This window comes from Oncorhynchus mykiss, chromosome 8, assembly GCF_013265735.2.
Source record: "Oncorhynchus mykiss isolate Arlee chromosome 8, USDA_OmykA_1.1, whole genome shotgun sequence".
Lineage (NCBI taxonomy): Eukaryota > Metazoa > Chordata > Actinopteri > Salmoniformes > Salmonidae > Oncorhynchus > Oncorhynchus mykiss.
The window spans coordinates 16,844,967-16,871,333 of NC_048572.1; the positions used below are offsets into that span (position 1 = coordinate 16,844,967).

Sequence of the window (26,367 nt, forward strand, 5' to 3'; positions counted from 1 at the left end):
CACATATGCTCTCTCTAATTCTCTCTTTCTTTCTCTCTCTCGGAGGACCTGAGCCCTAGGACCATGCCCCAGGAATACCTGACATGATGACTCCTTGCTGTCCCCAGTCCACCTGACTGTGCTGCTGCTCCAGTTTAAACTGTTCTGCCTTATTATTATTTGACCATGCTGGTCATTTATGAACATTTGAACATCTTGGCCATGTTCTGTTATAATCTCCACCCGGCACAGCCAGAAGAGGACTGGCCACCCCACATAGCCTGGTTCCTCTCTAGGTTTCTTCCTAGGTTTTGGCCTTTCTAGGGAGTTTTTCCTAGCCACCGTGCTTCTACACCTGCATTGCTTGCTGTTTGGGGTTTTAGGCTGGGTTTCTGTACAGCACTTTGAGATATCAGCTGATGTACGAAGGGCTATATAAATACATTTGATTTGATTTGATTTATTACAAGACAGCCAGTCGACTGTATAAGTGCAGACTACACATGTACTGGATGTCTGACTATGTACGTGCCTCCATATGTGTGTGTGTGTGTGTAAATCTGACTGTGTGTGTGTGTGTGTGTATATACACTGCTCAAAAAAATAAAGGGAACACTAAAATAACACATCCTAGATCTGAATGAATGAAATATTCTTATTAAATACTTTTTTCTTTACATAGTTGAATGTGCTGACAACAAAATCACACAAAAATGATCAATGGAAATCAAATGTATCAACCCATGGAGGTCTGGATTTGGAGTCACACTCAAAATTAAAGTGGAAAACCACACTACAGGCTGATCCAACTTTGATGTAATGTCCTTAAAACAAGTCAAAATGAGGCTCAGTAGTGTGTGTGGCCTCCACGTGCCTGTATGACCTCCCTACAATGCCTGGGCATGTTCCTGATGAGGTGGCGGATGGTCTCCTGAGGGATCTCCTCCCAGAGAGATCCGCCAACTCCTGGACAGTCTGTGGTGCAACGTGGCATTGATGGATGGAGCGAGACATGATGTCCCAGATGTGCTCAATTGGATTCAGGTCTGGGGAACGGGCAGGCCAGTCCATAGCATCAATGCCTTCCTCTTGCAGGAACTGCTGACACACTCCAGTCACATGAGGTCTAGCATTGTCTTGCATTAGGAGGAACCCAGGGCCAACCACACCAGCATATGGTCTCACAAGGGGTCTGAGGATCTCATCTCGGTACCTAATGGCAGTCAGGCTACCTCTGGCGAGCACATGGAGGGCTGTGCGGCCCCCCAAAGAAATGCCACCCCACACCATGACTGACCCACCGCCAAACCGGTCATGCTGGAGGATGTTGCAGGCAGCAGAACGTTCTCCACGGCGTCTCCAGACTCTGTCAGGTCTGTCACGTGCTCAGTGTGAACCTGATTTCATCTGTGAAGAGCATTGGGTGGCAGCAGTGGCGAATTTGCCAATCTTGGTGTTCTCTGGCAAATGCCAAATGTCCTGCACGGTGTTGGGCTGTAAGCACAACCCCCACCTGTGGACGTCGGGCCCTCATACCACCCCCATGGAGTCTGTTTCTGACCGTTTGAGCAGACACATGCACATTTGTGGCCTGCTGGAGGTCAGTCTGCAGGGCTCTGGCAGTGCTCCTCCTGCTCCTCCTTGCACAAAGGCGGAGATAGGGGTCCTGCTGCTGGGTTGTTGTCCTCCTACGGCCTCCTCCACGTCTCCTGATGCACTGGCCTGTCTCCCGGTAGCGCCTCCATGCTCTGGACACTACGCTGACAGACACAGCAAACCTTCTTGCCACAGCTCGCATTGATGTGCCATCCTGGATGAGCTGCACTACCTGAGCCACTTGTGTGGGTTGTAGACTCCGTCTCATGCTACCACTAGAGTGAAAGCACCGCCAGCATTCAAAATTGACCAAAACATCAGCCAGGAAGCATAGGAACTGAGAAGTGGTCTGTGGTTGCCACCTGCAGAACCACTCCTTTATTGGGGGTGTCTTGCTAATTGCCTATAATTTCCACCTGTTGTCTATTCCATTTGCACAACAGCATGTGAAATTTATTGTCAATCAGTGTTGCTTCTTAAGTGGACAGTTTGATTTCACAGAAGTGTGATTGACTTGGAGTTACATTGTTGTTTAAGTGTTCCCTTTATTTCTTTGAGCAGTGTATATATATATAAGTATGACTATGTGAGAAGGTGTTGCGGTGTGTCCCACCTTGTCCATGCTGGCTGGGGGCCAGGAGGAGGTGGCAGTGGAAGTTGAGCAGCATGACTAGCCTGGTGTGGTACTCTCCCAGGGTGGAGCCCTCCATGAAGGCCTGCAGCGTGGAGGAGACCGTGGACAGGGACAGACTCTCCACACCATCGACCTCTACTGGACAGAACAAACAGGACAAAGAAATGGAGCATGGTGAACCCTGTGTGTTGTGTTCATTAGGGCATGTAATGGAAAACAATTATTTTTTTAAATTCAACGAACGAAAATGTGTTTTTTATTGGACTAGTCCAGGTAGTCCCTTCCTGTTCTAGTCTGTTTTCTTCCGTTTGATGCCTAACAAAGACATCCTAGGGTCATCAGCAATGTGCAATAGTTACCTGCGCTGGTGCCCATCCTCTGCTCCTCCTGGTATCTCTCAACCAGCTGGTAGAGGGAGAACCAGTGCTTGGTGGATCTCTCCGTGTGCCGCTTCAAGGCATTGTCCAGACTGCTGGACCAGCAGCTATTGACGCCAAGGAAGAAAGAAAAGGTTAACCAACTCTAGTGGGTCGTATGAAACCAGACCCATTTTATCCCATAGTGTCACTCAAAATGCATGCTAGTTGGTCACCAATTGTCTACACTCCAATGACTATAATCTGAAATGATATTACATTATAAAAAGGTATATTGCATTGAAATACACAATAGTATCTTAACCAGGATTATAACCCTGCCTGCGGTTTCTGTTATTTACTTGAGCTCCAGTTTGCGCCACTGGATGATGAGGTTAGTGACAGGCTCCAGCTCCCTCCTCAGAGAGACCTTGCGGCTGGCGTTGTTCTCCCACTCCTGAGGAGGGTAAAGGGGGTTAGGTTAAACAGGGTTAGGTTAAACAGGGTTAGGTTAAACAGGGTTAGGGCCATGGATGGAAACATGGGCTTGCGTCCCAAATGGCACCACATTGCCTTCATAGCCTACTACGTTTGACCAGGACCCAGGTCAAAACTAGTGCACTATAGAGGAAATAGGGTGCCATTTGGGACGTATCCCAAGGGAGTGTGCGTGGAGACTTCCCTAGGATAGCTAGCCTGGTCCCAGATCAGTTTGTATTGTCTTGTCAACTCCTTTGGTCATTGTCACGACAGCACAAAATGTTCTAGGACCAGGATTGGAAAGGGAGAGCAGCAGCAGGACTCACCTGGGCTTTGCTGAGCAGGATCTCCAGCCCGTTGAGGAACTTGGCCAGTGGGCTGGCCAGACTGAAGGCCATGATCCTTTCCATCACCACCGTCAACTGGAACAGAGAGATAGGCAGACTCAGCAACACTAAATCACCTGAATGCGCCCACAGGTGGTAAGGGTAGGCAACAACACATTTGCCACGCTTATCCTTAACACGAGAGTCCCTCAGGAGTTCGTGCTTAGTCCCCTCCTGTACTCCCTGTTCACCCACGACTGTGTGGCCAAGCATGACTCCAACAGCATCATTAAGTTTGCTGACAACACAACGGAGGTAGGCCTGATCACCGACAACGATGAGACCTGGCAGTATGGTGCCATGATGACAACCTCTCCCTCAACGTGATCAAGACAAAGGAGATGATCGTGGACTACAGGAAAGGAGGGCCGAGTATACCCCCTTTCCCATCAACGGGGCTGTAGAGTAGCAGGTTGAAAGCTTCAAGTTCCTTGGTGTCCACATCACCAACAAACTATCATGGTCCAAACACACCAAGACAGTCATGAAGAGTGCACAACAACGCCTATTTCCCCTTAGGAGATTGAAAAGATTTGGCATAGGTCCTCAGATCCTCAAAAAGTTCTACAGCTGCACCATCGAGAGCATCCTGTCTGGTTGCATCACCGCCAGGTATGGGAACTGCTCGGCATCCGACCACCAAGCGCTACAGAGGGTAGTGTGTACGGCTCAGTACATAACTGGGGCCAAGCTTCCTGCCATCCAGGTCCTCTATACCAGGTGGTGTCAGCGGAAGGCCCTAAAAATTGCCAAAGACTCCATCCACCCTATTATAGACTGTTCTCTCTGCTACCGCACGGCAAGCGGTACTGGAGCGCCAAGTCTAGGTCTAAAAGGCTTCTTAACAGCTTCTACCGCCAAGCCATAAGACTCCAGAACAGCTAATCAAATGGCTACCCAGACTATTTGCATTGACCCCCCCACCCCCCTTTTTTATTCTGCTGCTACTCTCTGTCTATTATCTATGCATAGCCCCTTTACCCAAACCCACATGTACAAATTACCTCAACTAACCTGTGCATTGACTGGGTACCCCCTGTATATATAGCCTTGTTATTGTAATTTTATTGTTACTTTCTTTCTTTAGTTTATTTAGTAAATATTTTCTTAATTCTTATTTTTCTTAAAACGGCATTGGTGGTTAAGGGCTTGTAAGTAAGCATTTCACGGTAAGATCTAGACATGTTGCATTCTGGGCATGTGACAAATGAAATTTGATTTGGCACTGGTGGAAGCGTCCACTCTGCATGGTTCTCACCTGGACTAGGGCGGGGTGCTCGGGCCACTCCTCCAGCCTCTGTCCGACGGCCAGGGCCAGCTGCTCCAGGACAGGCAGACACAGGCGGGCCTCACTCATGTTGGGCTGCTGGTAGAAGTCATAGGGCCCGTCTGGTTGGAGGGTCAGGCTCTCGGGGCCTGGGGTCCCCTGGACAGTGTTCTGGAGCAGGGTGCTGAGAAGCAGCTGGGTGCCTGTCAGCTGCTGGTCCATCTCAGAGTCTGAGGGTCACAAGGGGGACAGATGGTTTTAGACAAAGTCATAATGTTTTAACACAGCCAACAGTAGAGCTTTGGAAATATCCTAAAGACAAAAACAGGATTAAGTTACATGATATCATTCTGTAGGTAGGGCTTAAAAGTCCCAACATATCTCATTTTCAGAAGTGTAATTTTATAGAAATGAATTCAAACATGGCGTGACTAAGTGTACTACCCACCCATGAGATGGTAGAAGCGTGACATCACCGGGGCTGTGGTCTGATAGGAGGAGACCAGAGCCCGGATGTGATCTTTGCTGTGATTGGCTGGAGTGCTGGTCTGGTACCACAGTGATTGGGTGTAGCCCAGACAGAGGCGCTGATGAACCTGTACCACAGTGTTCATACAGGCTGGAGACAGGAAGCCAGCCTCGTTGGGATCCTCTGTCACTTCCTCCTCCTCCGGCTCTCCTCTGTCTGCTGGTCCCTCCAGACTGGGCTGGGTGGTGATGTCAGCAAAGTCCTAAGTAGAGAGAGCAGAGAGGAAGAGGGAGAGAGGAAGAGAAGGAGAGAGAAGAGAGAGAGAGACAGAGGCAGCTGAGTTATGGTTGCAAAGTTGAACAGGTGAGTCAACTTTGTAAAATGTGATAAACCAAAGCGAGATTACATTGGCTAGCCCTGAAAAGACTGTCCTGTAGTGTACCTTGTTGAACTGGGGGAAGCAGCGTCTGAAGTCTCTCTCCTCTTGCTCGTCCTCATTCAAACCTGTTCCGTGGAGTCTGCTGCGGTGGCGATACAGACTGGCTTCTAGCTGCTCTTTCTCCTGCGCACGCCTCTCCTGCTCGTCCCACTCATTCACCAGAGCCTGGACATATCACACGACAAACATGAACACTGGTTGGGCCACCTGTCAATCAATAGGATCAGACCACAAACACCAATCAAAAAGTTGACATCCGATGTTATCCAATCAAAACGTGTGACACTCACCTGACAGATGTGTCTGAAGAGTTTGAGTGTGTCCTGGTTGAGCTGACCAGTGGAGAGGGCGTGGCACTGCAGGTACAACAGAGCATTCAGGAGTAACGTCCCTGGCTCTGGGACCACGTGATCCAGGTCCTGCTGGGGTAAGAGCTTCCCTAGGCCCCTCAGAACATCCATGCAGCCCCTGGAGCACAGGTAGTCTGCCCTGGCTAGGTAGGAAGGCATGCTGGGGGACACAGAGGGGAAGGCCAGCAGGCAGGACACCAGCTTGGGCAGGCCTGGAATCGGGGTGAGGGAAGAGGCCACCTGGGATGCCACCAGTCTCATACCATGCCTCAGCTGGAGGATGGCAGTCCTCAGGGGCCCCACTACATCAGGGTAAAGCGGGTACTCCTCCGCCAGCCTCTGGGCGAAGCGGTGCTGCGAGGCCTGCCACACGGCCTCCTCCTTCAGCAGGCCCTGAGCCCCCGACCTGGATTTGGTGCCGCTCCCCTGGAGGGCCTTGAGCAGGTGAGAGAGCAGATCCTCTATGGAGGCCGGCTGGCCTATGCTGCAGAGGTAGTGCTGCAGCTCCTGGAAGAGCCTGCCATACTGGGGCTCATTGGGCCTGCAGGCCTGCTTTCTGGAGAGCTCTGCTATCTGCTCCTTCACCTGCTGCATACGGATCCACAGGTACCTGCAGAATCATCACAGAGACAATGAAGTTTAGAAAGACCCTGTCTGGCAAAAAAACTGTCAACCAGAACTATCTGATCAACAACTGTAGCCAATACATAATACATGTCATGGTGTTTTAGGTCAGACACAGTGAGTTCTTCTGTTATTGTGTATGTTGTTCACCTGATGCGAGGATGTTGGAAGCCATCAGTGGTGCTGCTCTCCTCCAGCTCAGCTCCAGTCAACAACTGAGAGGACAGACTGCGTCCTCTCCACTCCTCCTGCAGCAAAGCCAGCTGGGAAAGAGAGGCAGAGGCAACCTCAACTTCACATATAGGGGAAGAGAATGACACTCTACTCCAATGTTTAAAAGAGAAGAGACTGTTGATATCTCCCCTACTACCATAGTGTGTTATGGATACAAGTATCCTGTGTGTATTTGTTTTATCTCCTTCTGCCCTAGTCACAGGTGGCAGTCATCAGTCGCCAATCAGTCGCCACTGAAGACACACCTGCTCCTTTTCCCTTACCCAATCACATCCCCTTTCCCTTGTTTTCCCAATCTCTCTCTCTCTTTGGATTGAGCTCTCTCTTTTGATTTTGCACCTACATGTCACATTTGTCCATTATTATGTGAGTATGTATTGTTGTGGTGTATGACTGTTTGTTTGTTGGTGGGAAAAGTGGGTACAAAGCCAAGTCGCCCATGGGAATACATTACCCGTAGGAAAACTTTGTCTAAGTACCCTAGTTAGAACTGGGCGGACCACCCACTGTATTTTATTGGTTAGTTAACTAGCTGTTCGTGAAGCAGGCTAGACTAGCTTAGGGTTCTTTTGGGGATACTTATTAGTTCTTCTCTTGGGTCCAGCTCGGCCCCCCCCCCCCCCCCCCCCCCCCCCCCCCCATTACCGTGTGTTTGAACAATAAACCCCAGTGTTTGATGGTAGATCTAGGTTGTCTGTTTCTTTTAGTTCTCACTGTTCCTTTTCACTGTTATGATTTGCATGAGATATGTTAGGGGTCTCGTTTCCATCTCCCTAGACTGCAGGGCCAAAGGGGTTCGTAACAGTGTTAACAAGATAAAAGAGACCGCAGCATTGACAGTGGCCCACCTCCTCCTGGGCGTAGTCCAGCTTGTAGGCCCTCTTCACGGCCGGGTCAAAGATGGTCTGTGGGGTCCAGGTCTTGATCTGCAGCAGGCCCATGTTGACCCAGAAGACCCCAGAGCGGACCAGCTGGCTGAAGCCCTGGACGCGGATGGAGCCCTGGACCCTGTTCTGGACAAACTGCTGAAGGCAGGTGAGTAGGGCGTCCAGCAGGCCTTCGGGGAGTTGGTTAGGGGGCAGGAAGTCTGTGAGGGTGGTCTGGACCTCCTGGGCAGCCACCAGAGGGTCCTGGTCCTCCACCAGGCTCTCACAGGTTTCTGTGTAGCTCTCCTGCAGCCCTGGAGGCAACAGCTCTGATATGGACTGTAGCTGCCGGCGCAACACCACGCCCTGCAGCCGCAGGTCAGTAGCCCTGAGAGGACCGAGAGAGAGAGCGCGAGAGTGGGAGACTGAGCACTAAAGCTATAAAGTTAAAATAGTTATATCAAATAGATATGAACAGCTGCCGTATATACAGTACCAGTCAAAAGTTTGGACACACCTACTCATTCAAGGGTTTTTCTTTATTTTTACTATTTTCTACATTGTAGAATAGTAGTGAAGACATCAAAACTATGAAATAACAACCAAAAAAGTGTTAACAAATCAAAATATTTTATATTTGAGATTCTTCAAAGAAGCCACTCTTTGCACACTCTTGGCATTCCCTCACAACCAGCTTCATGAGGTAGTCACCTGGAATACATTTTACTTAACTGGTATGCCTCAATTAACTGGTATGCCCAATCAGTTCTGTTGTGACAAGGTAGTGGTGGTATATAGAAGATATCCCTATTTGGTAAAATACCAAGTCCATATTAATAGCAAGAACAGCTCAAATAAGCAAAGAGAAATGACAGTCCATCCTTAATTTAAGACATGAAGGTCTGTCAATCTGGAACATTTCGAGAACATTTCAAGTGCAGTCGCAAAAACCATCAAGAGCTATGATGAAACTGGCTCTCATGAGGACCGCCACAGGAAAGAGGATAAGTTCATTACAGTTACCAGCCTCAGAAAATGCATCCCAAATAAATGCTTCAGAGTTCAAGTAACAGACACATCTCCACATCAATTTGTTCAGAGGAGACTGCGTGAATCAGGCCTTCATGGTCAAATTGCTGCAAAGAAACCATGACTAAAGGACACCAATAAGAAGAAGAGACTTGTTTGGGCCAAAAAACACGAGCCATGGACATTAGACCAGTGGTATTCTGTCCTTTGGTCTGATGAGTCCAAATTTGAGATTTTTAGGTCCACCCGCCATGTCTTTGATACGCAGAGTACAGTAGGTGAACGGATGATCTCCACATGTGTGGTTCCCACCGTGAAGCATGGAGGAGGTGTGATGGTGCTTTGCTGGTGACACGGTCACTGATTTATTTAGAATTCAAAGCACACTTAACCAGCATGCCTACCACAGCATTCTGCAGCGATACGCCATCTCATCTGGTTTGCGCTTAGTGGGACTGTCATTTGTTTTTCAACAGGACAATGACCCAACACACCTCCAGGCTGTGTAAGGGCTATTTGACCAAGAAGGAGAGTGATGGAGTGCTGCATCAGATGACCTAGCCTCCACAATCACCCGACCTCAACCCAATCGAGATGGTTTGGGATGAGTTGGACCGCAGAGTGAAGGAAAAGCAGTCAACAAGTGCTCAGCATATGTGGGAACTTCTTCAAGACTGTTGGAAAAGCATTCCAGGTGAAGCTGGTTGAGAGAATGCCAAGAGTGTGCAAAGCTGTCAAGGTAAAGGGTGGCTATTTTGAAGAATCTCAAATATAAAATATATTTTAATTTGTATAACACTTTATTGGTTACTACATTATTTCATCTGTGTTATTTCATAGTTTTGATGTCTTCACTATTATTCTACAATGTAGAAAATAGTAAAAATAAAGAAAAACCCCTGGAATGAGTAGGTGTGTCCAAACTTTTGTCTGGTACTGTACAGTGCAAGCCCCCAAATTATGTGCATCATTCTGTCATTTGATATAGGTAGGGCAAGGGCTATTTCCCTAATTATAGTGCCAGTGTTCTGTATGTTGTGTACGGTGATTCCTCTCCGTAAGCTTGAGGTAACATCTCCAGTGAGCGTACCTGAACTCAGCCAGGGCAGGGACAGCCATGTTGTCCCACAGCACGGCGGTGACGTCTTGGAGCTGTTCGGTCCGCTCCCTCCACTCCCCCAGGGTGACCCGGGATGAGGAGAGGAGGGATGTCCCCGTGGGGTCCCACTGACCCCCCATCTCGCTGCTGCTAAGAACCCCCAACATGCACCTTGACCACACTGCTTTGCTCAGCATGCCAGGACCCTGGAGGAGACACAGGAAGAGTGAGTGAACTCCTCAGTTAGAATTACTTAGTTGGAACACTTAAATTCAAATCAAGAAATAATTGATTGAAAACGGAATAGCAGGAAATTCATTTCAGTGATGTGAATTGATCCAAAATCCTGATGCATATCTCCATAGACAACATACATTGAGCTTGTTGGCAAGCTGTGAGCCTCTCACATCACATAGATGTTACAGTAGCTACCAAACCTACCATGTTTTCAGGTGACAGAGGTGTCTTGGATGATGTCATCTGTCCCTCGGAACACAGGGGGTCCCACTTCAGCCAGCGCTCTGGGTCAGAGGTCACACTGCTGCTCCACAGGGCCGCCAGGGCCTCTGATAGCAGATCACACCACACAAACTGCAGCTCCTCTGCAGGCTGGGAAGAGAAATGCAGGCACTACAGTCAAGTCAATACAGTTGTGTGTACACAGGCAGCCCAATTCTGATATTGGCCTTATAACCAATCACATCAGATCTTTTTCAGAGCTGATCTGATTGGTCAAAAGACCAATTAGTGAAAAAAAGCAGACTACATCACTGCAGCACACTGGGGTGCCTTGAGGAACTCTCAGGTGTGCCGTGAAACATCTCCTAATCTCTAATGTTTTGGAACACTCATGTATAAACCTGTGACCTGTGGAATACACATGGACTTTTGACTTGCGAGCATCAGATCCGGTCATATAGAACATTGAACGGCACATGGTTACAGCTATCGTTTCAAGTCGGGTGCGCTCAGGCTGTTGTTGTTACATTTGTATCATCTAAGGGGTGCGCATCACGAGCAAATGAATGTGTATAATTTGACTTGGTCTGTGAGAACCATCAACACGGGAAAGTCTGACTACTTTCAGCTGTACCACATCCACTGCCATAGAAACAAACTGAGCATGGTCACTCCTTTACAATGCAGAAACCCACAGTCTTTAGCCAAATCTTTCAGAACTATTTTAGCTAAATATTTCTAGCGCAGATTTGCGGGAAGCTCTTAAATTAATCATCATGAGTAAGATACTATGATAATGGTTCAAATACACCCCATTTAATCGGTTGTCACAGAAAAAATATATAATTTGTAGTATGGATCTGATTAGGTCATTGCCACTAAATAAATTCATAGGGAATTTTAGGTGTGCCGCAGAATTTTTTTAGCCCACCAAGTTGTGCCACGGTTCAAGAAAGGTTGGGAACCACTGGCCTACATGACACAACCAGATCTTCTCCTTTATGTTTGAGGCACAGATACAGGATTGTCCTCTTGAAGGACAAAAAAAAACAATTATACCGAGGGTAAACTGGTTGAACCACTGACCCGGTCACTGCTGAGGAGGAACCAGAGAGGCTGGAGCTGGCTGACGTTCATGGGGGTGGACTGGAGACAGAAGCGCAGGTGTTGGGAGACCTCGCGACGCAGGCTGTCCTCGGACTCTCTGTCACTGTGGAGAAACGTCCACAGTAGTTAGTTATCTATACAACATAAAAACATGTGGTATTGTTAAACGTTTTATGTAATTATTGGTGCTTTTGTGTGATGTTTTTAATGTGCCAAATATACTTTTCTGTTTAAAGTAAATTAGATAGACAATTAAGCTATTTGAAGCACTAATTAAAGCTCGATAATCCTTCATCCTTCATGTATTTCCTTCATTGACTCACTGTAGCCATCTCTTACCCCTGTGTGAGACCCAGCTGCAGCAGGTCGGTGCTGAGCCTGAGCTGGTTGAGTACGGCCAGCTCCTCCATGAGAGGCCAGAGTTGGGCCCTGCGGCTGAGCTGCTGTAACACCTCCCTACAGGGAGGGGCGCTGTCTCCCTGCTCCCCCTCATCATGCATAGAGGAGCGCACCTCCAGTAGGCCGCACGAGGTCATGTGACCCTGCTGCTGCTGCACGCACGACAACAGCCTCTCTAGGACACCTGGGATCAGGATATAATTGAATAATGAATAGTTGGAGAGGGATGACATAAACACTGACACAACTTTAGTATGTAGCACCAGGTTACCGGAGTTCTGGGGTTCTAGCTGGTTATTGGCCAGCAGGACCAGGCCCCAGGCTTCTAGCAGGCTTTCCTTGGTGTCCAGGCCCAGAGCGGCTCCCTGCAGGCGGACCAGCTCCTGTCTCCACAGGGAGGCCGTGTTGTCCAGCCTCAGGTCGCCCACGTCCAGGGCCCTGCTCAGGACTCTCAGCCGGGATGCACACTCGGCTACAGACTCCAGCTATGGGAGACAGCAATGAGTCAGACGGGTTAATATTAGTTTTGTATTACCATACTCTCAAGTCTTAAACATGAGGAAGCCTGGAAATCAAGGCTTGGTTATGCCAATCAATAACTGATAGAAGAGTTTCCAGTATAGGTGCTTGTTTCGGATAGTGTGTTGAATGCTCTCTCGCCGAGTAAGGTGGGTGTTTGAGACAGTGGTTTAAACGTTCCGTCTCTTTCTCTCTACCTTGAATGGAAGGGGTTTCCCCAATATTTTCTGGATGCCCTTCAGGGCAGTAGCCACAGTGACAGAGGTGGATAGGACAGTCTGGATGGCAGCTGACACTGTCTGGAGCTCCTGCTGGCCACTGGAACAGTACAATAACAAAGGGTTGCTATCATTACATTTCCAGGTAGAAAACACAAAGTCTGTGTCCCAAATGGAACACTTTTCCTTATATAGTGCAATACTTTTAACCAGGGCCCATATGGCTCTATGTAGGGAATTGGGTGCCGTTTGGGACGCAACCAAAACCACTTTTACAATAAAGTAAATTTCATTGATTCTACTGTCCAGGTCTTTTGGAGGATTCTAATACTACTTCCTGGGTAAAAAGGAAGGTGTTACTCACTCATGGGTGCCATCTCCCAGTAGTAGCTGTGGAAGCCGGAGGATGAGGTGTTTCTGCACCCACTGCCAGTGTAGCGAGAGGACCGACACTCCCTGGGAGTCAGCAGGCAGCGAGTTACACACCTGCCAGAACCGGTCTCTCCACTGCAGCAGCTGCAGGATCTGTGGACACCATAGATACTATTTATTACAAACAGAATTTAAGCCCAGGTTGATGACGGTTACTGAATGAGAGACATCAACTAAAATGGAATTACAATGATTACTACGGTATTAACCTCAAACATGAGATGGTCAGATATGTAGGGCTGTCCAGTCTGCACGGCCTGCAGTGTGAAGGTGTCCCACAGGTCAAAGAAGGAGCGCAGGTGCATCAGCACTGGGTGGGGCAGATGACCAATGTCCACCGTCCCTTTAATGGTCAAAAAAACATATGCAACATTATAACACCAGCAATATTAGCATTAACCTTTACATGTACGGAAGCAGCACAGCGACAGTATGTACCTTTGGAGAAAGCAGTGGCCAGCCTCAGTGCACTGTTGTGTGCTGATGTCTTGATAGCACAGCTCCCGATTGCAGCCCTCTCCTCTCTGTCCATCAACAGTATGATCCTGTAAAGACACACATCACACCCAGGTTACTCAACACCACAGCCACCACGTAACCCCAGTTACTAAACAGCCAGACTACCGGACAGAGGATATATCCCAAATGGTTCCCTATAGGCCCTGGTCAAAATAAATGCACTATACAGAGAATAAGGCGCCATATGGGACACAGCCAGACACATACCTGTTGGCCACTGCATTGAGAGCCTCCATGAACTCCATGTACCTCTCCTCGTCTTCAAAGTTACACGTGTTGGCCAGAATGTCCAGGTACTGCTTGTTCCAACGCATGTCCACCAGAATCCTGTAGTCATCTAATACCGACATGAACATTAATGTCAATTTCTTAACTTCTGAAAAGTGATTGTTTTGACGGAAGTTATGATATGTAATATTTGTGTAAAAGAGCTGGAGAGAGTGTTAGAAAATAGTTTAGTGACTAGTTTAGCCTACCTGTGCTATGTGGTTGCAGCAGCTCAGTGAGGCACTTTCCCTTCACAGTCAGCTTGCTGCAGAACATGGCCTTCAGAGCTCTGTTCCCTGCCTCCAGCTGCACCAGTGCCACCTCTGTAACAACAAGCGGATCTCAAAGCAGTCCTTAAGAGTAACACGCACCAAATACACAGACAGCAACAAAGCTCCACTGACCACAGAGACAGAGATACAGGGGGCGAAGGTCGGGGTGCCTTGTGAGAATTCATAGGCGAGTGAGTAAACCGCCAATACCCTTCTATTGGCCAACGTTCAATCACTGGAAAACTATCTGGATGATCTACGGTCAAGACTATCCCACCAAGGGGAAGTGGTCAGATAACGCGGATGCTACGCTACATGACTGTTTTGCTAGCACAGACTGGAATATGTTCCGGGAGTCATCCAATGGCATTGAGGAGTATACCTCCTCAGTCACAAACTTCATCAATAAGTACATCGACGACGTTGTCCCCACAGTGACCGTACGTACATATCCAAACCAGAAGCCATAGACTACAGGCAACATCCGCAGCGAGCTAAAGGCTAGAACTGACGCTTTCAAGGAGCGGGACACTAATCCAGCCGGAAATCCATGCCCTCAGACAATCCATCAAACAGGCAAAGCGTCAATACAGGACTAAGATTGAATACCTACTACATCGGCTCTAACACTTGTCAGATGTGGCAGGGTTTGCATACTATTATGGGCTACAAAGGAAAACCCAGCCGCGAGCTGCTCAGTGACGCGAGCCTACCAGATGAACTAAATGCATTTTATGCTCGCGTCGAAGCAAGCAACACTGACCACCAAACTCCCTGTACCCAAGAATCTGAAGGTAACCTGCCAAAATGACTACCGCCCGTAGCACTCATGTCGGTAGCCATGAAGTGCTTTGAAAGGCTGGTTATGGCTCACATCAACACCATCATCCCGGAAACCCCAAACCCACTCCAATTCTCATACCGCCCTAACAGATCCACAGATGACACACTCAATTGAACTCCACACTGCCCTTTCCCACCTGGACAAAAGGGTCACCTATGTGAGAAAGCTGTTCATTGACTACAGCTCAGCGTTCAACACAATAGTGTCCACAAAGCTCATCACTGAGCTAAGGACCATGGAACTAAACACTTCCCTCTGCAACTGGATCCTGGACTTCCTGACGGGCCGCCCCCAGGTGGTAAGGGTAGATCCTCAACACCGGGGCCCTTCAGCGGCATGCGCTTAGTCTCCTCCTGTACTCCCTGTTCACCCATGACTGTGTGGCCAAGCACAACGCCAACACCATCATTAAGTTTGCTGATGACAACAGTGGTAGGCCTGATTACAGACAATGATGAGACAACCTATAGGGAAGAGGTCAGAGACCTGGCAGTGTAGTGCCAGGACAATAACCTCTCTCTAAATGTGAGCAAGACAAAGGAGTTGATTGTGGACTACAGGAAAACGAGGGCGGAACAGGCCCCCCATTCACATCGAGTAGTGGAGCGGGTTGAGAGCTTCAAGTTCCTTGGTGTCCACATCACCAACAAACTAACATTGTCCAAGCACACCAAGACAGTCATGAAGAGGGCCCCCTCAGGAGACGGAAAAGATTTGGCATGGGTCCTCAGATCCTCAAAAGGTTCTACAGCTGCACCATCGAGAGCATCCTGACCGGTTGCATCACCGCCTGGTGTGGCAACTGCTCGGCATCAAACCGTAAGGCGCTACAGATAGTAGTGCGTACGGCTCAGTACATCACTGGGGCCAAGCTTCCTGCCATCCAGGACCTATATACTAGGCAGTGTCAGAGGAAGGCCCAAAAAATTGTCAAAGACTCCAGTCACCCAAGTCATAGACTGTTCTCTCTGCAACCGCACAGCAAGTGATACCGGAGCGCCAAGTCTAGGTCCAAAAGGCTCCTTAACAGCTTCTACCCCCAAACCATCAGACTCCTGAACAATTAATCAAATGGGCACCCACCCGGCATATTTACATTGACCCCCCCCATTGTTTTGTACACTGCTGCTACTCACTGTTTAGTACACTGCTGCTACTCACTATTTATGATCTATGCATAGTCACTTTACCCCTACTTACATGTACAAATGACCTCAACTAACCTGTTCCCCCGCACATTGACTCGGCACCGGTACCCCCTGTATATATCCTCGTTATTGTTATATAATTCTATTGTGTTACTTTTTATGACATTTTTTTTACTTTAGTTTATTTAGTAAATGTGTTTACTTTATTTCTTGAACTGCCTTGTTGATTAAGGGCTTATAAGTAAGTATTTCAAGGTAAGGTCTACACCTGTTTTATTCGGCGCATGTGACAAATACAATTTGATTTGGTAGGGAGTAACAAAGCTCCAAAAAGATAACAAGCTGAAGGAAGGGCAGTGAATGAGCTCCGTACCAGGGGCGTGTTTGTAGCTCTTGGCCAGGCTGGAGAGCCAGGCGGTGCGGAGCATCCAGTCTGAGTGCGAGGCCCTCTCGGTGAGTAGCCTAACGGCGGTAGGCAGCAAGCGCAGGGTGTCACCGTCCTCCTCCAGGTCCACCACGCCGCCGGAGAAAACCAGGCCCTCGTGCAGCGCTGCCCCGCTCTGCAGAGCCCTCTGGAGGTCACTCAGGCTCAGAGGACGGCTCCTGGTCACACACACAGGTCAAGCTAAACGTTAGCATTACAGCTGCAATAGGACCGGGTACAACTCTGGGGCTTAGTTATAATCTGTTTTTCCAGGTCTGGTCACATGATCAGGAAAAACACCAATGTCCAACCTGTGATCTATGAGTCTCACCTCTTGCCCTGCATGCTGAGTGTGTTGAGGCAGAAGGAGAGGACCTGTCCGTCGCGGAGGACCGAGGAGAAGCAGGAGTCTTCGGTGGAGAGCAGGGCTGAGGGGAAGCCGTCGGGCCACACCCCGGCACACAGCAGCCCGCTGCCCCAGTCCTCTGTGTCCAGGATGGACAAGTGGCGCTCAATCACCTCCTGGGCTTGCTGCAACCACATGTAAAACGCCAGTCTTTATTACTGACTTCAATTAATCTACTAGGAACCTAATATAATATGAACATAACTACGGTCTTGGACTGAGATATCACTGTATAGATATAGGCTGGTTGTCAGTGTATATTACATCACAGAGACGGGCTGGTTGAGGTTATAGCAGTGGGAGTAGAGGATGTTCTATGATAGACAAGGTGGTGTTGGTTGGTACCCGTTGGATGGAGGTAGTGCGCTGGCAGAGGGAGTAGGCCTCCCCACAGGCGTGTTGCAGGGCACTGGGCAGGTCCACTCCTCTCTGCAGCTGGCAGGACAGCAGGGCTGCAGCATGGAGCAGGGAGGAGACACATGATGCAGGGGAATCTGGATAAACAGAGAGAAAGGAAGAGATTCATACTGGAGGAGTCATGCTATGGATACCATCTATGGATACCATCTATGGATACCTTTGTTTTATCGGAAGAATCAAACATGCAAACCATAGCTGATGTCCAACTGAAATCCTACGCATTTTGGAGAGGTTTCCCTCAGAGCTCACCCCAAATGGTAGCTTTGATGTCAGTGTGTATTTCAATCAGCAGGTCACACACACAGTCTCCGGTCACACCAGCGGTGTGGAGAACAGTCTTCAGGTCCAGAGTGTCCCAACAGACCCCCTCGTGTTCCCCTGGGATGTAGATCTCCACCCCTCGGTTCCGCATGGCTCTGGAGATCTCCCCGTGCACGGGGTCCATAGTCAGGAACAGCCTAGTGTCAGGCGAGATGAAGAGTTGAGACTAGGCTGTCCAAACAGAGTTGGTGTGTGTGCACAAAGCTTTGTATTGTACCTGAAGTTGGGGTGTGGGGTGATGGAAGGAGTGGTTCCATCGATGACCCCACGCTCGTTGATGGTCAGACACCCACCGGGCTCCAGCAGGGCATTCAGACGGTCTAACACAGAGGGGCTTAACACAAACAGAAACACAACACCCATTAACCTTACATTTACCATCTGCAACACACTCTGGTGCCATCCAGCCTCACACAAGTGAGACGACCTGTTTACTCACACTGTACCAAGATCTTCAACTACATTCAGTGACACATTTAGTGGTATAATTAGCTATATTGTGATCATTTAAGATGCAGGTGGCTGCTTTCCTCACCTGCAGAAGTTGACATTGTCCATGAGCAGCCAATCCCCAGCTTGCAGGGCCTGGACCAGCATGCCGTCCAGCCACTCAAAGCCTCCGTTACTCCAGCCGTCCTGCAGCTGGGCCAGACGCTCCTTCAACAAGGTGAAGTCCATCTGCAGCTTGGACATGTCTGGAGGAAGGGTGAGGGACACAGCACATGGTGTTTATACTACTCATTCAGAGTTTATCACATGAAGATATAGGGAAACATTTTCCTCTCGCAATGACGTGCTGTGAGCAAAATGTTATGGTTAGTTTGCTCACAGCTCCTGCGTAGAATGACCTAGCGTATAATTACCCATTAGCACCAAAAAAGTTTGTGATTCTTAACTTCAAACAGTCCATAAATCACCTACTCATACACCACCACTATGATTCTAGTGTTCGTCTGTTCTAGAGAGAGCTACACCCTCAGGTTGCTGCCTGTTCCTGACATTACCTGTGAACACCTTGAGTTTGGTGTTGAGCTTCTGCAGCAGGAGGATGATGACCTCCAGTTTGTTGAGGGCTTCGGAGGTCACCGTCCCGCCGGTCCTCTCCAGGCCCTCCTCCTTCAGCCAGCGACAGAACAGGCTCCAGGTCTTCAGCAGGAACTCTGTGTCCTGGACCCCTGCCCCGTCCAATGACATCAGACCTCGCCGTGTTACCATGGCAACGATGTAGTCCACGTTCTCCAGCACCTGCTGCCATGGCCGCACGATGTCAACCTGGAAAACAGACCCAACCAGCTTGTAATACAACCCTCTATATTAAGATATCAAGAGTGTTAATAATCCCAAAGGATTACTACATTTAGTTACTAGTTTGGTCTCTCTTTGAGACTCTGTGACTAGACTGGACTAGTTACCTGTTCAAACCCTCCCAGCAGCTCGGTGGTGTCCATGGCACTGTTCATTGCCATGACCCGGAGGCGGTGTCCAGTGAGCAGGGCCAGGAGGCGCACCAGGCTGGTCTTCCCGCTGGCCGTGGGGCCTACCAGCACCGTCATCCAGCCCATCTCCACACACTTCATCAGGGACTCCAGGGGCCGCAGTGCCTGGTGGGTGATAGACAGAGGGGGGTCTAGGGCCACGGGGGATCCACCGCTACGCTGGAGGACAGAGAATCCCACCTGGATGACAGAGAGAGAGGAGGATGAAGACACGGGTTAATTCACTATGCGGATAGCTAGCTCTGAATGAAAGATATGACACCATGTACATTCAGTACATATGATTAATTCAAAGGATTACTTGATAATATCTTTTAAACCAAAACTGGATGGAGTTTGCAACATGACTGACCTGCAGATTGAGTGGAGTGATGTGGAATTGTCTTGATCCGGTGTAAGGCTCAAAGGCCTCCCCAAACACCTTCCTGAACACAGATAGCACCTGAAGACAAAACATGTGATGAGATAAACAGGAAGTTTGAACACAAACCCACTGAGTAAAGATAGTGCATATGTACAGGAGTTGTAGTCTACATACCTGGGCCTTGTCTGCCTTGGTCCTCATCCTGTCAGCGTACACCAACCCCACGTGCTGACCCGGGTTGAAGAACCCTGGTGACTGGTCAGTCTGCATCAGCTGACACCAGCGGAACATGTCGCGCAGGTTGAACTCCCAGGGGCCTCCTTTTTGACCCCACTTCCTCTCCACAGATACATCAAGGACCAGCTTACAAAATCAAATAGAATACAACTTTATTGTCCATCGAAACTGAATTGTTCTTTTTACTGTCTTTTTAGGGGAACAGTGGTAAGCAATGTTAGTGGCTGGGCAAAATGGTGTTTAAGACAGCAAAAAATGACTAGTTGACTAAATATGGTGGCCAACACTGAATCTGGGGGAGTCCTAAAACCTAAAAGTCCCCAAAATAAACCAGAGTGACTGTGGTAAACCCCCACCCCCCACTAATGGTTATAAATGTGAGGAACATCAGCTGCTGCTCTACAGGCTGGTGGCCAGTGTCATTGGCTGGAACAGCGGGGTCAAATTGGACACATGTAATCTTCCCAATAGTCAATGGTCACAGAACAAAAAAGCCTATCAAGTAACAACCAGTTGTTTTGAAATAAATAAAATGGAAGCCAATGTAAAAGGACTCCTCTACCTACCCGGTTGTTGAACTGCACCATTTTAGAGATGATCTGATTGTCAATGTTTGGGAAGATGGAGTCTCCTATAAATTCCATGTCCTCACTGGTCAGCTGATCCACAAACACCTGAGAAAACAGTTGAAATTCCAATACAATTTCACAAAAAGACAAAAATATATGTTCAACCATACTATTTATTCAACATATCAATTCATAATATATCTAAAATACTTGGCTAGCTCTTTATATCTTACCTGAGTGAATCTGTTGAGGAAAGATTTGGGCAGGCCCTTGCGCCCCCCTCCTTGAGTGAAGGGGTTCTGGCAGCCGAAGATCTTTGTCTTCTCGTGTTGTACCTGGAAGCTCATGCCCAGCTCTGGGATGTAGATCTCAGCACGGTGGTCAAAGCAGGCGTTTAACCCCTCCAGCACAGACTGAGAGGCCAGGTTCAACTGCACAGAAGTAGAGAAAAATAGATACGTCATTATCCAATAATTGTGTCATACAAAATCGTATTCTTCTCCATACAATATTTTTCTCCTAAAGCTTTATTCTATTCTGGAGTCCCACTCAAGAATTGATGTAATCTGAAACAATGCAAATTCCCTCTCAAGTTGACATGTCTATTAACTGGTGAGTTAATATAAAAAAAAACATGATTCCATACCTCATCCAGGACAATCCAGTGTCCAGCCTTCAGTCCAGCCAGGAGAGGACCATCGCGCCATGCAAACTCTCCCCCTTTCCCTCCTTCCACAGGCAGGTCGGTCCCAAACAGGTCTGTCACATCCTGTCAGGAAAGGAAATTACATCATACATAGGTTTAGAGTGCTATCTCTGGTGTTTTTAATTCCTCCCTTATGGTGCTTTTCATTTCACAATATTATGCAATTAAAACAATAATAGTACAATATGACAATAACATGTACCTATAAATTCTATACTGAACAAAAATATAAAACGCAACATTCAACAATTTCAAAGATTTTACTGAGTTACAGTTCATATAAGGAAATCAGTCAATTGAAATAAATTCATTAGGCCTTAATCTATGGATTTCACATGACTGGGAACACAGATCTGCATCCTTTGATCACAGATACCTTTAAATAAAAAGTTGATCAGGCTGTTGATTGTGGCCTGTGGAATGTTGTCCCACTTGTCTTCAATGACTGTGCATAGTTCCTGAATATTGGCGGGAACTGGAACATGCTGTTGTACACATTAATCCAGAGCATCCTAAACATGCTCAATGGGTGACATGTCTGGTGAGTATGCAGGCCATAGAAGAACTGGGACATTTTCAGCTTTCAGGAACTGTGTACAGATCCTTGCGACATGGGGCCGTGCATTATCATGCTGAAACATGAGGTGATGGCGGCGGATGAATGGCACGACAATGGGCCTCAGGATCTCGTCACAGTATCTCTGTGCGTTCAAATTGCCATCGATAAAATGCAACTGTGTTCATTGTCCGATGCCAGCCCATACCATAACCCCACCATGGGGCACTCTGTTTACAACGTTGACATAAGCAAACTGCTCGCCCACACAATGCCATACACATGGTCTGTGTTTGTGAGGCCGTATTAGACTTTCTAAAAACGACATTGGAGGTGGCTTATGGTAGAGAAATTAACATTACATTCTCTGGCAACAGCACTGGTGGACATTCCTGCAGTCAGCATACCAGTTGCATGCTCCCTCAAAACTTAAGACATCTGTAGCATTGTGTTGTGTGACAAAATTGCACATTTTAGAGTGGCCCTTTATTGTCCCCAGCACAAGGTGCACCTGTGTAATGATCATGCTATTTAATCCGCTTCTTGATATGCCACACCTGTCAAATTATCTTGGCAAAAGAGAAATGCTCACTAACAGGATTGTAAACAAATGTGTGCACAAAATCTGAGAGAAATAAATGGTTTGTTTATATGAAACATTTTCTACTTCAGGTCATGAAACAACACTCTACATGTTGCATTTATATTTTGGTTCAGTATAGTTTAAAAAGTTCAGACATTATGTAACAATACAACATAGTATTCACCAGTGGAGGTTGCGGAGGGGAGGACAGCTCATAATAATGGCTGGAAATAGAGTGGCATCAAACCATGTGTTTGATATCATTCCACCTATCATGCTCCAGCCATTACCACAAGCCCGTCCTCCCCAATTAAGATGCCACCAACCTCCTGAGGTGTACACATGCAAATAAATAGTAATCCAGACAATAACATCCAACATTTGCATTATCATTGTAAAGAGCCCCAGTTAAAGTTTCTTACAGTCTGCTCCGAGAGGTTGATCCTGACGAGGTGGTTCCCTGAAGCCTTTGCCAGGGCGGCCACCAGGCTGGTCTTGCCCACGCCAGGGGAGCCCTCCAGCAGCACAGGTCTCTGCAGCTTCAGGGCCCTCAGGAGCCTCTGGGCGTTAACTGCTGTGGTGCCTGCTGCTAGGGCATAGTCCGTCAGGCTCCTGCTCTCACTCTCCGGGCCTGGCAGAACACAGGAAACATTCATTACCATTTTTACAAAAACAGATCCATTATAAACAACATGCTCTAGTCTAGGGTTGGGTTCTTAATGGCACCCTATTCCTTATATAGTGCACTATCTTTGACCAGGGTCCAATGGCCATTTGGGATGCTTCATGCTCTAATCTAGGATTAAAGTGTCCCCACCTGAGGAGATGTAGAAGGGGTCGATGCCAAAAAAGTCATCCCCCCACTGGGGCTCCCTGAGCAGGCTGGTGTCATAGACCCTCAGTGCGTCTAGCATCTCCTGGTCCAGCTTGGTGATCCCACCCAGCTTGGTATGCAGGAATCTCAGACAGGCCCTGCGCGCCACAAGGGCGTTCTCCGCAGCAGATACTGTTGTCCCTGTGACATCCCAAGAAGGAGAGAAAGACGTGAGATCATCATGAATCATCATGAAGCATCCTACACATGCACAACTTAGGAATTTGGTGTCCTTACGAAAGCACCAGAACATCACTATCAACAACAAGCAGTGTACTGTGACCTAGTGTCCCGGTGTCTGACCTGAGCCGATGGCGTCCACGTAGACCAGGCACGCGGCGTGGATGAAGGCAGTGACCGTGTCCAGCCGGAGGTCCCACTCAGCCTCCTCCTCGCCCTCGTCCCCCATGGTCATGAAGCTGTCGGCGTCACGCTCACACACCAGGTTGAGGAAGTTGACCCAGGACAGGATGTCCCTGACGCTGACCACGCAGCGCCGCCCAAAGTCCTGGTTGGTCAGCCAGTCAATAAAGTCCAGCATGAGCTCGGCAATGTCTCTTCCTGGGTTGGGGGTCAAAGGTCGTAGTTCATAGTGAGAGATAGCTACAACAAGGAAGTACAATAGAAATGGATGAACTTAATAATACAGTGAGGTACGGTGTGTACCTATGAACACATTTGAGACTAAGAAGATTTACACTCAAATGAGATATGTACAGGTAGGGAGACTATTCTAGCCTATCAAATGCTACTCCTAGATGAGGAGATGTATTCTGTCTGTGGTGTGTGGAGGAGAGGAGTACCTTGGTGGTCATTGTCATCCAATGAGAGGCTGGTCCTCAGGTTGTGCTGGATGATCTGCACCAGGTCACTGCGGCTGTTACTCTGAGGGCACCAGATCTCTGTGAACCTGTTCCTCAGCGCAGGAGAGAGCTGGACACACACACACACACAGAGAGATATGTTAACAAGTTGGACTGATCATCTACATAACAAACAGAAGTGGCTGTGGCCCTGTATGACCCTCCAGATGCAGAAATAGAATAGGATGTAATTTTAGGGGCCGGTTTAGACTCTGGCCCTGCTGGTTCGTCTGTTGAAATGGTTTACCTCTTTCTTGCCGAAGTCTCCTCCAGGGTTCATGGTGGCAACCAGGCGGAAGTTCTGCTCTGCTGTGATCAGCTCCACGTCATCGTCATCTCCACTTCCTTTCTCTGCCAACACCAGAGACTTCTCCGTCTCTAGGACACTGAACCAATCAGAGCAGGGTCACAGGTCAACGATATCTAATGAAGTGTTATACGCTAACTATTGTGAGAAAGCGGCTCTATTACCATATTCACACTAGTATACCATTCAGAATGAAGTGATGTATTGGGCAGGGATTCTAAGCAGTACACTAGTGAGGATATTAGAACATAGTCAGCGTGTGTGTACCTGTTGAGTCTCTCCAGCACAGAGTCGTCAGCCAGGGAGATCTCGTCCATGAGGAACACCCCCCCCTCTCTCATGGCCAGGACTAGGGGCCCGTCGTGCCACTCAAACAACCTGCCGTCCTCAGCATCCGCCTGTACCAACACACAAAGACGGGGGGGGGGGGGGGGGTCAGTGGGACTGGCCATCTGTATCATATACTAAAATATCATTTTACTTTAAGCATTTTTTATTTTACTCAATTACTGTGAGTTTTAAAATGATGAAGAACCTTAATGCCCTATAGAGGGTTTATGAGGGTTTAGGGGCGGCAGGTATCCCAGTGGTTAGAGCGTTGGACTAGTAACCGAAAGGTTGCAAGATTGAATCCCCGAGCTGACATGGTAAAAATCTGTCGTTATGCCCCTGAACAAGGCAGTTAACCCACTGTTTCTAGGTAGTCATTGAAAATAAGAATGTGTTCTTAACTGACTTGCCTAATTAAATAAAGGTAAAAAAAAGTTTAAAAAAAAGAGAGGGTTCATAATTTACAGTTCATTTAAATTGTGACCATTAACGGTGTAGTATCTACCTGGTGTGTCCCAGTATGTCTGACAGGACGCAGGCCCCCCAGGAAGTCAGACGTCTCCATGTGCAGGTGACAGTTGAGGGAGAAGAACTTCTGTCCGGCCAGCGCAGCAAACAGCTGGCAGATGGTGGTCTTACCACACCTGGGGGGAGGAGAAAGTATGTTCTAACTGATCTGTCTTTCTGGGGGTTTAGGCTAGTACGTTTTTGCAGGGGTTCCCAAACTTTTTTACTCAGGCCTCCTCTTCCAGCATTTGGGAAAATCCCACGCCCCACTCCGTGCGCACATCTACTTCCATGGGCACAAGCACTGTTCATGACACAAACTGTTCACACCCCTCTTGTTGGCGGAGATAACATTTAGCAGGTTTACAGCTTGTTTCCTGCAATTCCATACATCTTGTCATGTCTAATTTGATTAGAGTGACTCGAACATCTACAAAATCTACGGGCTAAACAACCTAGCTATAAAATGTTAGCTGACACATTGACAAGTTAAATAGCTCTCTAAGGTCTGCAATGACTGACATGACAATAGGAAAACTGATGCTGCAATACTCAATTTCAAAATCGCCCCTTGTGCATTATACTATTACAACTTTCAAGAGTAAGTTGAACCCCAGACTGAGTTCCCCCCAGGGGGCGTGCCCCACAGTTTGGGAACCACTACGTTACTGTATTGGCTTCAAGAAGTGGACAGTTAGGAGAGCGTTGTCTTTCTGTAGTACGTACTAACCCATTCACTTCACCTACTGCTCGCATTACAGATTTAATTGACAATTGGAGAGATTTCCACAATCAGGAATTTAGGATGAATCCTACCCAGTGTCTCCCACCAATAGAACAGACTCCCCGAAATGCAGGGCCCGTCCCACCAGCACGGCCAGTCTCCTCATCCCCCGCGTCCACACCACGTGACGAAACTCCTCAGGCACGCCCGCGAAGCTGTCCACGAACGGACCTGCCATTCACAATAAACCAGATCAACTCTGACACACTGGCCAATACAAATAGCCTAATAAACTTGATCAAAGTCATTAGCAGATAAGTATGTTGCAAAGGGAGGTGGTATCATTCCAGAACAACACTACATGATGGACAATCCATCCACTTCACACTCAATATTCATGTTCACACTCCATTGACCCCACATAATGGGGAATAGTGATACACTGTACCTTGTTGTCTCAACAGCTAAAGTACATATTTATGTATGTGCAGCCAAGAGTTATGAGGTTTCTCTCATTCCCTACATGCCCTTATAAGACACCATATTCACACTGAACATTCTCCATTCCACATTCATCATTCTCCATACCACATTCATCTTGAACATTCTCCATACCACATTCATCATCCTCCATACCACATTCATCTTGAACATTCTCCATACCACATTCATCTTGAACATTCTCCAT

The 26,367-nt window shown here is 47.9% G+C and overlaps 1 protein-coding gene across 2 annotated transcripts in view; it reads right to left on the minus strand.

Annotated features, from left to right (window-relative positions):
- LOC110529504 (midasin) overlaps nt 1-26,367 on the minus strand; it is a 62,270-nt gene that overhangs the window by 14,216 nt on the left and 21,687 nt on the right. Inside the window, exons 29-70 of one of the 2 annotated variants that reach the window (XM_036984899.1) lie at nt 25,772-25,910; nt 24,954-25,092; nt 24,386-24,516; nt 24,059-24,197; nt 23,752-23,881; nt 23,252-23,509; nt 22,892-23,089; nt 22,497-22,705; nt 20,876-20,998; nt 20,463-20,660; nt 20,227-20,334; nt 19,598-19,786; nt 19,412-19,501; nt 18,976-19,239; nt 18,568-18,835; nt 18,099-18,258; nt 17,781-17,897; nt 17,492-17,700; nt 17,168-17,316; nt 16,748-16,947; nt 16,366-16,595; nt 13,938-14,051; nt 13,669-13,798; nt 13,381-13,487; nt 13,152-13,285; nt 12,875-13,035; nt 12,490-12,610; nt 12,045-12,258; nt 11,714-11,957; nt 11,354-11,477; nt 10,250-10,417; nt 9,800-10,014; nt 7,663-8,068; nt 6,731-6,843; nt 5,897-6,566; nt 5,610-5,771; nt 5,147-5,429; nt 4,690-4,928; nt 3,372-3,467; nt 2,928-3,022; nt 2,569-2,693; nt 2,189-2,344 (exon numbers count right to left, since the gene is read on the minus strand). In XM_036984899.1, the coding sequence (XP_036840794.1) occupies nt 2,189-2,344; nt 2,569-2,693; nt 2,928-3,022; nt 3,372-3,467; nt 4,690-4,928; nt 5,147-5,429; nt 5,610-5,771; nt 5,897-6,566; nt 6,731-6,843; nt 7,663-8,068; nt 9,800-10,014; nt 10,250-10,417; nt 11,354-11,477; nt 11,714-11,957; nt 12,045-12,258; nt 12,490-12,610; nt 12,875-13,035; nt 13,152-13,285; nt 13,381-13,487; nt 13,669-13,798; nt 13,938-14,051; nt 16,366-16,595; nt 16,748-16,947; nt 17,168-17,316; nt 17,492-17,700; nt 17,781-17,897; nt 18,099-18,258; nt 18,568-18,835; nt 18,976-19,239; nt 19,412-19,501; nt 19,598-19,786; nt 20,227-20,334; nt 20,463-20,660; nt 20,876-20,998; nt 22,497-22,705; nt 22,892-23,089; nt 23,252-23,509; nt 23,752-23,881; nt 24,059-24,197; nt 24,386-24,516; nt 24,954-25,092; nt 25,772-25,910 (7,725 nt within the window). Of the gene's footprint in view, nt 1-2,188; nt 2,348-2,568; nt 2,694-2,927; nt 3,023-3,371; nt 3,468-4,689; nt 4,929-5,146; nt 5,430-5,609; nt 5,772-5,896; nt 6,567-6,730; nt 6,844-7,662; nt 8,069-9,799; nt 10,015-10,249; nt 10,418-11,353; nt 11,478-11,713; nt 11,958-12,044; nt 12,259-12,489; nt 12,611-12,874; nt 13,036-13,151; nt 13,286-13,380; nt 13,488-13,668; nt 13,799-13,937; nt 14,052-16,365; nt 16,596-16,747; nt 16,948-17,167; nt 17,317-17,491; nt 17,701-17,780; nt 17,898-18,098; nt 18,259-18,567; nt 18,836-18,975; nt 19,240-19,411; nt 19,502-19,597; nt 19,787-20,226; nt 20,335-20,462; nt 20,661-20,875; nt 20,999-22,496; nt 22,706-22,891; nt 23,090-23,251; nt 23,510-23,751; nt 23,882-24,058; nt 24,198-24,385; nt 24,517-24,953; nt 25,093-25,771; nt 25,911-26,367 lie in introns of both variants that reach the window. The other variant, XM_036984898.1, reaches the window with a different exon arrangement.